This window comes from Bidens hawaiensis, unplaced genomic scaffold, assembly GCF_021521415.1.
Source record: "Bidens hawaiensis isolate Kalapana, Puna unplaced genomic scaffold, B.hawaiensis_p1.1 tig00000888_1, whole genome shotgun sequence".
Lineage (NCBI taxonomy): Eukaryota > Viridiplantae > Streptophyta > Magnoliopsida > Asterales > Asteraceae > Bidens > Bidens hawaiensis.
Genome location: NW_027491051.1, coordinates 3,715,846 through 3,730,807, shown reverse-complemented (window position 1 = coordinate 3,730,807; position 14,962 = coordinate 3,715,846). Strand labels below are relative to the sequence as shown.

The window sequence follows — 14,962 nt, the reverse complement described above, 5'->3', positions numbered from 1 at the left end:
GAGAGCACGCACGAGGTCTCTGATTGACCATGACAGCCGGTTGTCACCCGAGAGTACAGCGTTGGCATCTTGTGAGCTCTTCATGCAGTCATAGTTTCTTCAGGAATCTAGGACAGTGATTGGCCTAAGGACTAACCGTTATGCACTTTTGTTCCCTCTGCGGGTGGTGCACACGGGTTTCTTGCGAGTTGATAAGGGCGGGTCTGCGGGTGGTAAGGCTGACCCGCGGCGATAAGGGTTGTCTCGCGGGAGATACCCAAAGACCATCTTGTGGTGTATTCGAATCCGCGGTGGGTTTATGGTTGTTCAAAAAGCCCGCGGCTCGCTTGAAAATAGTTCAAAAAAGCTCAGCTCGAAAAAGCTCTTTTCTAAATGAGCTTGGCTCGACTCGGCTCGATTTCTAAACGAGCCGAGCTCGAGCGAGGGTCAGCTCGGCCCGTGGCTCAGTCTTAGCTTGACCCGTTGGCTCGTTTAGATTAAACCCAAAATTCTAATATCTATATATAATAATAGCATACCAAAAAAACAAATAAATAAAAATTATACATATATTATGTCATCGATACCTAAAACCTTATATAAGAATAACTAAAATAAAACATATAAAGTTATAAATTCTCTAGTGTATAAATTTTATATAATATGCATGTTAAAATTATAATTTTTGTCCTTTATATATCAAAATTTGCGAAATATAAGATAAAAAAATAATAAATAAAAAATTAAAAAAATTAAAGGAGCCCAGCTCGACGAGCTTGAGCTCGGCTCGTGTTTTAAACGAGCCGAGCTCGAGCTTGATTTTTCAGCTCGATAAAGAAAACGAGCCGAGCTCGAGCACACTCTGGTTCGACTCGACTCGACCCAGCTCATTTACAACCCTAGTTTGTTTAAAACCCTACCTCCTGAGTAATCACTAATCACCATTCTTTACCTATGGATTATTGAAATCTGTAAGGCACATGAATACACTGTTCATATGACCATAGCTTAATTATCAAGTGATTTCAACACTGGATTTTGCATATTATTCTTCTTTTTAGGGTTTAACTGATGTGAACGTTGAACACGCAATTCGTACATTAGGTTTACTGCTTCATTTGTGCATGTGAATATTCTTATTTGTGTATTGATGACTTGTATTTGTGAAGGGGGTCGTGGACTATCAAATTCGAATGATTTCATCAGCAAAATGCCAGATGATGTTCGTGTTATCATCCTAGCTCGCTTGTCTGTAAAAGATGTTGTGGTCACAGGCAATCACTCCACAAGATGGGAACACTTGTTGCGTAATTTGACCCGACTGAACTTTGATGGGACTGAAGCTTTAAACAAGATGGCCAATGATGAGATGCATTGTGATTTAGAGACGGGTAAGTTCATCAAGCAGGTGAATAAATTCATTAGCAGTCACAACCACCCGATGGTCCAACGTTTTCGGATTCGCTTCGATTTGGATGGCAGTTACTCTGAATGTATTGATGAATGGATTCAGTTTGCTCTAGACAAGAAAGTTGAGAGGCTGGAACTGAATTTACTGGACAAAAGTGATCGTGTTCATGATCTAGATATAAACTAAAATTTCATGTTACCATCATTAAATACAATGTCTCTTACTCTTAGAATTGGTCTTGCGTAGTGTCAACTTAAAAGAACCAACCCTAAGCGCAATCTTGAAGAATTCTCCACATTTTGAAACCCTATACATGTTTGGGTCGGTTTGATCCCTCATATTCATGTTGGTGGGCGGGACATTAACTTGACAAAATTTAAACTAGTGGCTTGTGCTAGGACAGAATCTGTCTCTTTACCTGATTTTGACCTTAAATTATTCCAATGCCGTGGTCAAAATAGAAGTGCATCTTACCGACCTATTCATTCAACAAAACTGGTATGGTGAAAAACACGCTAACTTATGCCTATGGTTTGTTTAGGTTTTAAATTTTCATTAATTTACATGATTCTATGCAGTCACAATTTGCCCAACAAATGATGACTAGTAGCAGCAATATTACTCCCGGAAGTAGCATAGGCCCATTGCATGGTTCAGGTAACAAGTGAACCTTTTGTTAATGCTCTACTGAAATTCTTTCAAATTTTCAGAAATTTATTCAAAGATGTCAATATTCTCTACGATAATTATAATAATTGTGTTGTGTGTAGGCCAGAATATCCTATCTTCTTCCATCAAAACTCTCTCTAATCATACCGCGCAAAGCTCGTCGTCACATGTAACAAATTTCAACCAATATCAGCCGCGACAAGCTATCCAAACATACCATAATCAACCACTGATGCAGCAGGTGTATAAAAAGAATTATGTTCAGCAGCCACGAAAACATTCATTCACAAATCAATCAAATATCACATTTGATGATTAAATGACTAGCCCGCTTAAATATCAGAGGACATCAAACCATCTTCTTCCCAGTACAATGCCAATCGTTAATTATACACAAAGGGGGAATATTTTCATGTTTTTTCAGAAAAATTTAGATGTTAATTCCATTCACAAATTTCCAAATGTCAAGAAACTAAAGCTGGCAGTGGGAGCTAAAGAAAATAATAGTCTACTAGAGTTCACTGCAATAGCTCAGCATGTCCAAGGTTGGAGACTTTTTCAATATCAGTAAGTACTTATGCTATATATTTCATAATATATTTAAATTAAACGCATTATAACTAGACCATAAAGTGGTTATTTTGTTTTCGCAGGTGCTATGGTTATCACCTCTGAAAAGGAGGAGGAAAGTAAGACGAGTTGCAGCTCCTGAAGGTCACAAACACCTTAAGCTTGTTGAGATTATTGAATACTATATATGGCCGAATCAGTAACCTTGAGCTTCCCGTGCAATGCTGTTGGACTCAAAAAATCGTCATAGATCCTACATGTGATGCTTTGGGGGAAGCTGTATATAGTTACATCTGACTTTTTGGAGAAAGAAGAAGCTGTTGATTGTTGGGAATTCCCAAGTCGGTCTATGGCTCGGTGCGTGGGGGTGGCTAGGATATTAACTTGGCGTGTAAGTTAATGATTAAATAATATTAATCAATTTGTGTATGATTATCTAGTTATTATTATTATCAATATTACTAAAAATCACAAGTCTACGGATTTTTGTACACAAAGTTAAATAAATAAAACAGGAAGATTAAATTGTTTTTGATAACAATGTCACCCATGCTTATATATTGATTCGCTAAAATACTTTCTATATATTAAGTGATTTTTTTAAATACATTATAGAGAATTCGGAAATTAACAATTTAAAATCATAAAATATACTTTTGTGTGGTCAAACAAGAAAATCCAGAAACCCGTCAGCAAATGTGATGCAATGATCTGAAGGTTTCAACAAAACAAAATACGGTACCAAATGGTTAAGACTTGACTTCTAACACTTGACTCATCATTATTTCCATGACTTGTTCAATTCTTGCCCGTATTTTGTACTAATGCTAATAAGACTTCTATATATATGTGTATTGTATATATAATAAATCCATATGCATTCAATCATTCATACATATAACAAAATATTTGCTTTTCTATAATGTCTACACTTAGTTACAATGACCTTTATCGCCTTTTCAAGTCACTCGACCAAGACACAGATGGCCTTATTAGCCTCCACGAGCTCCAATGGCTTCTAGACACCATCAAAGCATCCTCAAGTATCAATGAGCTAGAATGCTTAACAGGGAAAACCAATTTTAATTTCCCAGAGTTTTTGGAGTTTTATGGTACGATTAGAAAACAAGGAAATGAAGGGGAGAATGAGTCGGAAAATGATCTTTTTAAGGCGTTTGAAGTGTTTGATAAAAACCGCGACGGACTAATTTGTGATGAAGAGCTCGAAGAGGCGTTGTCGAGGTTGGGATTATGGGACGAGACGGGCCACATGGATGTGAAGAGCATGATCAAAGCATATGATGATAATTGTGATGGTTTTCTTGATTTCCAAGAGTTCAAGAAAATGATGGCTTAGACATGTAACATTTTGAATTTAATGTCAATTTCCTTTGTTACATATTTATTTACATCAAGTAATTAGTTGAATCAATCGTTACATGTGATTAAAAAACTATCAAATGCACTTGCATGATGACATGCATATATATACACTTTATTACAAAACATATAAGACGTCGACCCTGACCCCGACTTGTGTGAAACGAACATGGACCAAAGCCTTCACTTCTTTTGGATTTCACCGAATCCAAACATGTTCTTGACACCGTCATATGCACCCCGACACAAAACGGAAAACAAAGATTGAGCGTGTTACTATTACAAGAAAATCAAGAAATCAATACCTTAAGATCTGAAGGGTGGTTAACCATAAACCTGTTGGAAGATCTCTTCCTTGGTTAAACTTGGTTTTTACATGTAAATAGCTTATTTCCTGCCTTAGAATTGGGTATTCTCCTCTTCAATGTCTATGTCTTAACCATGTGTTGTCTTTCAACAATATATATGATGTTTTATTCGGTATAGTGATATTTCAGTTAATGCTTTCATCCGTGGCCATTTCAGAAGTGGGCCATCGATGTGACAGGCCCATTTCCCACAGCAGCAGGAAACGTTCAATTTCTAGTGGTAGCCATCGACTACTTCACCAAGTGGATAGAAGCAAAACCCTTAGCCCAAACAACCGCAAAACATATTAAAAAATTTATTTGGGAATTTATTATTTGTCGTTTTGGACTTCCACAGACTTTGGTGAGCGATAACGGCACCAACTTTGCTGACAAGAAGCTACAAAGGTGGCTGGAAGAACTTCAAATCACCCACACCTTTACCTCAGTGGCACACCCGCAGGGTAATGGTGAGGTGGAAAGAGCAAATAAGAGCATCGTCGACGGCATAAAGAAAAGACTCCTGGAACACAGATCCGGCTGGGTGGACGAAGTTCCACACGTCCTTTGGGCAAACAGAACGCTGAAAAAGGCCAGTACGGGAGATATCCCATTCAGCCTCACTTATGGCACTGAAGCCATGGTCACAGTCGAAAATGGTTTACCCTCACCAAGGGTCTTGATTCAGCCAGAAGACAATGATGCGGAAAGACGGTTAGACCTTATGCTAACCGATGAACGCAGAGACTTAGCCGCAGCGCGTGAAGAAAACTACAAGCGACAAATGCAAAAGTACTACAACACGCGGGTAAAACTCTGCAACTTCAATGTAGGAGACTACATATTGCGTAACAACGAGGCTTCAAACCAAGAGCGCCCAGGAAAACTGGCACCGGTCTGGGAAGGACCGTACATTATCAAAGAAGTTTTGGAAAATGGCGCATACCGGCTTGAAAGGCTCGATGGCACTCCCATCCCAAGAACATGGAACGGAGCTCAATTACGCAAATGTTACATGTAGATCAATTCCAAACTTGTAAAGAAAAGGCTTAGAGCCACTTCTAATGGAAATGATTCTCCTTTCACATTGTGTTGATAGCCTTACCTTTATACTTATAAACTTCCCACACTGATGCCGGTATTCACCGCATAAATATGGGAAGAAGTAAGTAGTTGCGTGTGGAAGGCGGCAAAACCCGCATAAACACATAAAACGGTAAAAATTTCTAAGGAAAAGATAAGGAAAACCTTCACGCAGGTCAGTTATAGGTGAAGTTTGGTCATCTCACTAAATGAAAGTGACGGTCCTACCCGCACAATCATGATAGAGGAAACTAAACAACCTATTGACAACCGCGCGTCGAAAGGTTAACTTATTCAAAATACTTAGAAAATTTCTAAGGAAAAGATGAGGAAAACTTCCACGCAGGTCAGATATAGGTAAAGTTTAGCCATCCTACTAAGTGAAAGTGACGGTCTTACCCGCACAATCACGAAAGAGGAAGCAAAACTTTAACTTATTATTTGCCACGTTGAAAAGTTAACTTATCCAAGTACTCAAGAAATTGCTAAGTTAAACCAAAATATGCGTGAAATAAACAAGGCAAGGCATTAACAAATAATCTTTATTTCATCAAAATTCAAATATTACAAGAATTGCTGGGTACATACCCGCATACAAGATTAGAAATCTATACAAACATCAAAATCTACTCTAACGGTGGAAAGGGATCTAAAGGATCAAGCTTCAGGACCACTCCCACTTGGACCCGCACCATCAGTAGAGTGTGGTGGTTCAAGGAAGGCCTTGAGGATAGCTAGCCCATCATCAGCAGCACTAATCTCGTTCACCTTCTCCACCACCGGATGCGGGAAGGCAGCATACTGATTCACTGCTTGGTCATAAGCAGCTTCAGTATCCACATCGTAAAGAGGGAAGTTGGAAGGCGGGATGCCTTGTTCAACAAACCCTAGACCAAGCAGGAAGCCAGCTTTTTCCCCATCCTCATGAGAAGCGTTGAGGGCTGTGCTCATCGCATCGTCGTATGATGTGTTCGTGAAGACCCGATGCACAACCTACAAAACAGAGTATATCAAAAACTCTTCTAAGTGTAAGGAAAAGCGTAAAGAAACTGTGAAATTGCGCATACCTGAGACAACGCTTCTCGAAGAAGCCATTCCTTGGTAACCAGAGCCTCCTGGAGGGCAGCTTGAGCTTCATTACGGGCGCGTTCGGCTTCGTTCTTTGTAAGGTTGGCAAGCAACACATCTTTAGTTGCAGCCTCTTCGACGCCCTTTAGCTTACGCTCAGTGTGGTCAAGCACCCCCCTCTGGTCCAAGATCTCTTGGAGCTTCTTGGCGTCTTCCATCGCCAAGGCATCATGAGCCTGTTGGAGCCTCTCTAGTTTGGCTTTAAGTTCCTCATTCTCAAGGCGTAGAGGCTCAGCAACAGCTTCAGCCTTGGTGGCCCTCTCAGTTGCGTTCCGTGCAGTTTCCTTAGCCAGCCGAAGCTGTTCGTTAACAGCTTGGGCAGCCTTGGAACGGGCCTCGAGCCGGGCCTGAACTTCAACCTCGAGGGCCTTGAAGGCCTTCTCCTTTTCCGCAGCAACGGCAGCAAGCTTCGCATTCTCCTCCCGGATAGCCCGCGCCTGAGCCACTTCCAGGCTATGCGCCGTCTTTAACTTGTCGTTTTCACGACAAAGTAGCTCGACACGCGACTGCATCCGGGCGAGGAGGATTCGGAGCTCGTTGGACAGCCTACCCTCCTGTTAGCTGGCCATGGCCTCCCCCAGCGCCCCGCTCGGGGCAGCATGGCGCGCCCATTCGACGCACTCCTCAGCAGTCCGGAGGGTCGTTCCCCGGCGGATATTCCACCGAGGAGCGTACACCTCGTTGGAATCACGAACTGCAATAAAACAACAAACAGTTAGAGAAAAAAATGATAAAAGGGACATAGGCCAAAGTAACCCTACGCACCTGTAGGGTCGACAACAGGCCGATAGCCACCGAACCCATCACCTGAACCTAAGGGATATCCATCCAAAAGGTCAGGGAGACGGGAAGGAGGCAAGAATTGGCTAGACGCCCCAACCCCGAACGTACCTGAAGGACCGGCCGTAGTCGCCGGCGCCGGAGGAGGCATGGTGGAAGCCGCCGCAGTGGAAACCAACGGTGGTGAACTCACCGGAGGTGAACTCACAACCGTGGAGGTTGCTGCGGAAGAACCCGCAAGAGAAATTACCGCCGGCTCAGTGATGGATTCTGTGAAAATGGCACTGACGGCCGGCGGGGATGATGTTACAGCTGGAACAGTTGGCTCAACGGGATGAGCAACCGAACCAACACTTGAAGCAGGCGCAGCCGCCTGGGTCATCGCCTCGGGTAGGTTGACCAAACCTACCGTCATGGGTCCAGAGGTGCTCCTCCCCGCTCCACCCTGGAATGCGGTAGCATCCACGCCTGCACGAAGACGATATATAAGTATAATAGCGGAAAGATATGAAGTTAAAGTTATTTACACTTACGAGTCCTTTTGAGCTTGAAGGTGCGAACGGGCGGGGACGAACCCGATGGAGCCGGCCTCTTCGTACCAGTCACCGTCGTCGTCCTGGGCTGCTCGGAGGTGACAGCCGTTTCAACCTCCGGAGCAGTGGTCTCAACACCACCCGGATTCCCCGCTGCCTCTTCACTCTCGGTCTCCGACTCAGACCGGTTCCCCTGGTCGGCAGTGGAGGCTACCTTCGCCTTGCCCTTCCCGCCAGCAGCCTTCTTCTTCCACGCAAGGAAAGGACCATCTGCGGATTTCTCATCAGAAGATGACAAGATTAGAGGAATTCCAGCAGAGGTTTGAGCATTCAGAGGGCGAGGGTTAAATAATCTTTTACCTGGCCGCGTGGTGCTCAGTATCTCGTGGCCTGGCGGGTAGGCCTCCACAAACCGATCCGCCGTCTGCGCAAGGATGGGCAACTCGTTCTCGTCAAGAGCACGAGTACCCAACCGAGCGGGACAGTCAGCCTCTCGCGGATGTAGGAGTGATTGCAAATCATTCCCCTCTGAAATAAAAAGAAAAACAGTTAGAAGAAAATCCAAAATCAACAAAGAAGACGGAGCATACCGTAAGGGATAAAGTTCAAACCGTATTTAAGTACGATGGGAATCTGTGGCGCCTCCGCCCCAGCATCCTTCCACACCCGGCTCATACCGAGCATCACCATCCCGGACTCCGGAAAGCGGTAAACCGGAGTCTGGATCCGGGAAATCTTGGAAAACCATTCCGCCTCCTGGTAGTTGGAGGCGTGAAGGCTGGGGAGTGCTCTCCCGTTCTTGAATGTCATCGCTATGGGGACGACACGGGCAGAGATGTAAAAGAACTCCCGCTTCCAAGACCGAAGACTGCGCTCGGTAGCGCAGATCTTCAAACCCTTGATCCGGGTGACCAGGGTGTACCAGCCTTGGATGCACCTCCAGGAGTAGAAGGTCATCAGGCGGTCAACATGGGGCTCCACGCCAAGAATGTGGCACACCCACTCAAAATGGCGGATCTTGGCGATCGCCATTGGGTGTACCTCTGTCAGGTGCACACCGTGCCTATCCAGAACACGCTATACAAACTTCGTCAATGGGAACCTGAGATTCCCATAGACGAAGAAGGCGGCATATACCCCTATTTTGCCCTTGGGGGCATCATACACCGTCTGGTGAGGCTCAGGAAACTCAGGCTCGAACGGCTCGAGCATGAACTTCCTGACGATGTATTGATAAAGCTCGATTGGAAGAGCACACTGGCATTCGCCAGCAGTGCTCTTATCGTCTTTATCAGACGTAGACGTCGGGTTCTCGACGTACGCGTCAGACTCCTCGGCGGTAGCTTCTAGATCATGAGTAGACGACATGTTTTGGAGGTAAAGAACGATTTCAGGAGAATGCTCGACAGAAAGTTGAGTATTCGCCGGAAATCGCTTAAAGGAAGAAGAAAGAAGTGAAAGTGTGGATTAACATGAACCCTCTCCCCCTTTATATACTCATCGCAATGAATACGATGAATTTAATGTGAAGGAGAGAGAAAAGGGCAGGTGCAATGAAACTATGACACGTGGAAAAAGCAAGCTGGCAACAGCTGTTAACAGGACGCGCGCCGTAAAATCCGCTCCCACGCGTCCGAAAACTCGCGCCCACGCGCCTGAAAAAGCGTCTGGAATGACCATATACTGTCACGTCGTCATAACTTCCTGCACGTCCTGAAACTGTCAGAAGAAACCGTCGGACACTAACGTCCCTTCAACAGTTTGGACTGTTCTTATCCTTTCACCAACTCTTCGAATTTCAAAGAAATTCAAAAAGATTCAAAGATTCAAAAATAAGAGGGAATATACCCCCTTACCTTGGTAACCAAAAAACCGTAAGACAGGTGCGGGTACAGCGTCAAGGCGAAACCCTTCACATACCTAGCACCTGCAGGGAATTGAAGCCAAGAATACCTTGGAAGTAAAGTAACCATAAGACGAGTGCGGGTACAGTGTCAAGGCGAAACCCTTCACATAATTAGCACTCGCAGGGAATTGAAACCAAGAAGGATCTTCTGGGCCATGCTTGCGGAAAGGGAAATAACATCCCCGCATAGCGGGAACGTTGAGAACTAGATTGTTTGAAGCTCCAAAATGGAATTGGTTGTTTAACATAATTGATCACTATGTTTAAAACTACCAAAACCTCGTGGAGAATCTACACAAGTGAAACTCAACGCTCCTGACTTGCGAGGAGGCTACACACCTACCCGCATCATACCCAAAGACCAAGCAGAAAAGTCGGGAATTTCTGCACGTGACATTAGGGAAACCGCGGGAAGAATCCCCACGGACAACCTTAGAACTAAAAACCCTTTTCAAAACCCTTGTGTAAGTCCAAAAGTTCACCTCACTTATTAACAATTCATGAGAAGAACATTGGACTGGGGGGACTTGAAGAGGTAGGTCCCAGCAGAGCCCAGTTGGACCCGCAAGACTCACCTTGAAGAGGGACGTCTGCGCAAGGACCAACTGGTTCCGCAGGACCCACCATGCTCAGAGATGAAGACCTTACGCGCAGTACGCCAGCTGTTCCCGCAGGAAAAGCCTCCCAATGGTGTACTCCGCCTGTTCCCGCAGCTGCGGATACAAGCCATCAGGGAAGGCTACCCGCGCTAATAGCAAGGCTACACGCACAAGGCACTAACTCTCAATAACTCAGTGTCACCTGAAGGAATGAGCAAGGCGGGAATACTCCCACCCAAATGAGCCAGTCCGTACGCTTCTGGAAGATCTTTTGTACTATACCTGCCAAGGTATGGACAAAATAGACAAGATCTGACCAAAGCAGCCCATGAACCAATCACAGGGTGACAGCTCACCGACAACAGTACGATGAGGAGCACGCTCTAGTACTGTTTGTCACTATTAGCCGCTGCCTACTCACCAACCCTTGTCGTGGCACGCACATAGCCTGCAGTTGGTGGAAAAGGAATAGTACACAGCCGGCGGAAAAGGAACAGTACACACTATCAGCCGCTGCCTACCCACCAACCACTGGCATGGCACGTGTGTAGCCCACAGTTGGTAGAACAGGAATATTATACAGCTGGTTGTACCTGCTTGGAAACCTACCTTCGGCTATAAATACTCCAACACCTTGGAACGGTATTATTATCTTGTATCTTATCTTCTCTAGCAATCTCTCTCAATATATACTTATATTCAGAGCAATCTAGTCTGATTCTCACGCCGGAGGGTGATCACAAGGAGGAACCCCCCCCCCCCTTCTCAGTGACTAGCTCACGGTGTCTGTTTTGCAGGTCATCTGAACATCCTTCTTTGCCAGACCTAACCCTCGTGGGAAACATTACTTAACCCCCAGATTATCCATAATCTGTCCGGGGTCACTTAGTGTTTCTTCAATATGGTTAATGAAGAAATGAAAAGTAAGTGATATTTGGTTTTCAGTCAACCATTTGACAACAAACTACTAACTTCCGAACCCAAATCGGTACGCTAATTGAGACTAAAAACCAATTTGAAAGCACGCACGCAAACTAACTTTGAGATCAGATGATTTAATTAAAGAAGTAGCTACAATACCTACAAGAAATGGTAGATACTTAAACACGATGCAATTGTGCAACATATATGATCTCTTATATTTAAAATCCCAACACTACCAAAAAATAATAATAAATAAATGCTATAACCTTTATTTTAGAAAACCAGATGCATTAAACTTAATGCAAAAGTTTTTTTGTTACATATTGCAACTCTTTTGCAAAGAATTATATCTTGAATATGCTGCATTTGAAAAAAAAAATTGTTTCATTATGTAATAAAATGATTGCATTAGGTCTAATGCAACTGTGTTTGTAAAATAAAGGTTGTAGCAAGCCAAATTTTTTTATCGTACCACTCAACAGAAAACTCGACAAAAATTACCACATGTTACGTAACCAATTACCAAAGTTCTATTTGGCTCGTTATTTAGTTCTATTATTATTATTAAACTTTTTTTTTAGTTTAAACCTAACCAATTACCAAAAAACCTAAAATAAGGAGAAAAGTTTTCAAAGGGTGAGACACCCAAAAGCTTAAGCTTAATTTAAAAAAGAGATGCTCTTTGGTTTAAGTCCCATCTACGAGTTAGTGACAAAAAAGATGGGGTTCTAAGTTGGCAAAGTGTTTTTGATTTCTCATCTATGGTGGAATTCCTTTTAAGGGTGGTCTTGAGGTCGGGACTGATAGGACGATGTATGAGCTTCTCTTTAGAGTCATGCCAGCTTAGCACTCACAATTCCATACTTGGGGAATAGAGATGACCAGGTGAGTCAGTAACCCGTTAGTAAACCAAATGACTATTAAAAAAGAGCTTTCAGAAAGAAAAGCTCCTCAAAACCATGTGTTGTGGGCGCCACCCGCCTCCATGTCATTATGGTCAGTGGTGGATCCAGATATTATTTCCAGTGGGTTCATTATTAAGGTTGGTTCTGTTGTTCGGGTCGCTTCGAAGGTTAGGGTTGCTTTAACGGTTCAATTTAGTTAAGGTTTATAACATAATAAAAATACAATATAATAACAAAAAAGTATATATATCCGAATCAAAATTCAAAACACCAAATAAAACGAAAATTTTTAACAAATTTGAGGTAGGATGAAGAGTTCAAGTGTTGTATTATGTGGATGTGACCCTAACAGGGGGCATGCATGTTGAAAGAGGGATTCGAACCCAGCTTCTCATGTTGGGAACACAATATGTTCACCACTAGCCACATATCCAGTTTGGGTGTGGTTTCACACGGAAAATATATAAGATTCTCTTTCATATTTTATATAGGTTCTTTATATAAAATTTGAAACTCAGTGGATTCCCATAAACCCGCACAATCGATTGTGGTGAGGTGCCTAACACCATTACACCCAAATCCATTGATCATAATGGCACAACATGCTTTTAATTAACTAATCATGCTTCGACTGAGGGTATAAATGTAATTAGCAAAAAGGAAGTAATGAAGTAGAAGAGAACACCACCACGCTTGTTTTATCAAATAATCCGATCGAGTGGATATTTGTGGTGTGGATAAAGCTTTTTGGTCGGACGGACACCAAATGAAGTGAACCATATGGTTTTCTCGGCCTTCTTAACACGCCTACACCCACCACCTTTGTTGCCAGTGTCTCACCGTCATCAACTATTATTATTATTATTATATCCGACACCCACTTTCTCCATAAACCCATCACATATTATTACTATTATTCCTCACCGGCTGCACGCAAATCTCCGGTGGGACTCAAACGCCGAGACTTTCCGAACAAATAAGTTTGACTTTGACTCTCCAGACGACGACGTTTTGGAAGATGATGATGATGATGATGATTCGAGTCAGTGGGCTGATATTCTAGAGGACTTCTTTGACGGTGTCTCCATTTTTAAGGTCTTTTTCTATTTTAATAATTAATATAGTTTAATGGGTGCTTAAATTTTTAATATAATCAATGTCAGTTTTGAATTTGGATTTATAGCAAGTCGTTGACCTCAAAAAAGTCAAATTGACCGGTTTCTTGCATATTTGAGATGATGCAATGAAAAGTGGAAATGAATTAATACATCTAGAAATTGTATAAAGTCCTATGATCATTTTGAATCTTGAAACGCATTAGTGACTTTGACCTAGTTCTTGCAAAGTGAAGATGATATGCATCATAAATTATATAAAGTGGATACCTAACTTTGACTTAATTCTTGCAAATTTGAAATGCCATGTATTGGAAATTAGGATTGTTAATCGTGTCGGGTTGGTGTGGAGAGATTTTTCATGTCGTGATGACCTGTTTAAATTTGGGTTGACCCATTTTACGTTCATTTACGAATATGGCTAGTTACTTAATTACAATTTACTCGAGTCATAAAACTTTTTTATAAATTGTGATATTTTTAATTGTTTTATGTGTATTTATCTCTCGTTCCCAATTAACAAACTTGGGTTTACATATTTAGCTCGTGATTAGAATAAGCGAACGAGAAAAACGAAGAGTTGATAAAAAAAAGGTTTTTACTTCTAAAAGATAATAGTTATATGAAAAATTAAAAATATTTGACTCTAAAATAAATAAAAAATTAACTTCTCTAAAACTCTTAAACGGATTAACTGGTCAACTTTTAATGGGTCATGTTTGGGATGACCTGTTTAAGAAAATGGGTCGTGTCAGCACACACAAAACCTTTTTTTCTTTTTCATTTCAGGTGCAGGTCGTGTTTCGGGTACTAGAAAAGTCAAACTTGGACTTAATTTTTGCAAATATGATAGTGAACATGAATTAATAAATGTATATATGTATAACCAGTGCAGATATTTAGATCATTTGGATGGATGCTTCCTGCAATGATCTCATCATTCCTGTTAACATCAGGACCACAAGCATTTCTGATGGCATAAGCCATTCCGTTGGGCCAGTCGGCACTTTCTTTATTATTTCAAACCGTATGGGGGCGACCGAAAACCAAAGCAAGGCGGCGAGGCAAGAGCAAGAGACGACCACCACGTGGTGCCAGTTATATGGATGAAGAAGACGAACAAGAAGAAGAATATGTAGAAAGAGAAAGAAAGGGGGCCACAGGGTATCAAACATGGGTTGGTGGAGGCGAGTCAAGTGGTGATAAAACCAATGGTGAATCTTCAAGTTTTGGTGGATGGGAAGAACTGGATGGAAGAGGAAGAAGAAGATATACTAATAATAATAATGGAAACCGAAAGCAATCGAAGAGTAAAATGAGCTGAAGGGTTAAAAGAAGTGAGACGCCGTTGCTTTTGAGGTTGTTGATTGCGGTCTTCCCGTTTTTAGGCTCATGGACTAAACTGTTATAAGTTATGAAACTATGTATACTAGCATAAAAGGATTGATATTCAGTTCTGTTAATTAAGCAGCAGGCTATTAAATTTTGGTGAACATATTTTGTTGTGTATTATGCGAGATTTGTACCTCTCTAAGAACATGGTCGAGGATATAAATTTGGTCAGAGGCTTAGCTTTATAGATGCTTATGGTGCATTTCCATGTCCCCTTTACCTCGTAGGTGTCTCTATGATG

The 14,962-nt window shown here is 42.2% G+C and overlaps 1 protein-coding gene and 1 pseudogene across 1 annotated transcript; both read left to right on the top strand.

The window, feature by feature from the left end:
* The first annotated feature begins 891 nt into the window (after positions 1 to 891).
* On the top strand, positions 892 to 2,771 carry LOC143543828 (F-box/LRR-repeat protein At4g14103-like; annotated as a pseudogene).
* Positions 2,772 to 3,538: 767 nt separating this feature from the next.
* Positions 3,539 to 4,014, top strand: LOC143544124 (putative calcium-binding protein CML44). Its single transcript, XM_077036278.1, has one exon. The coding sequence runs from the start codon at positions 3,552 to 3,554 to the stop codon at positions 3,984 to 3,986; it is 435 nt and encodes a 144-aa protein (XP_076892393.1). The 5' UTR covers positions 3,539 to 3,551; the 3' UTR covers positions 3,987 to 4,014.
* Positions 4,015 to 14,962: the final 10,948 nt, after the last annotated feature.

Excerpts from the sequence above, each read along its gene's own strand:
- LOC143544124 (XM_077036278.1), top strand. The coding sequence starts at position 3,552 with ATGTCTACACTTAGTTACAATGACCTTTATCGCCTTTTCAAGTCACTC.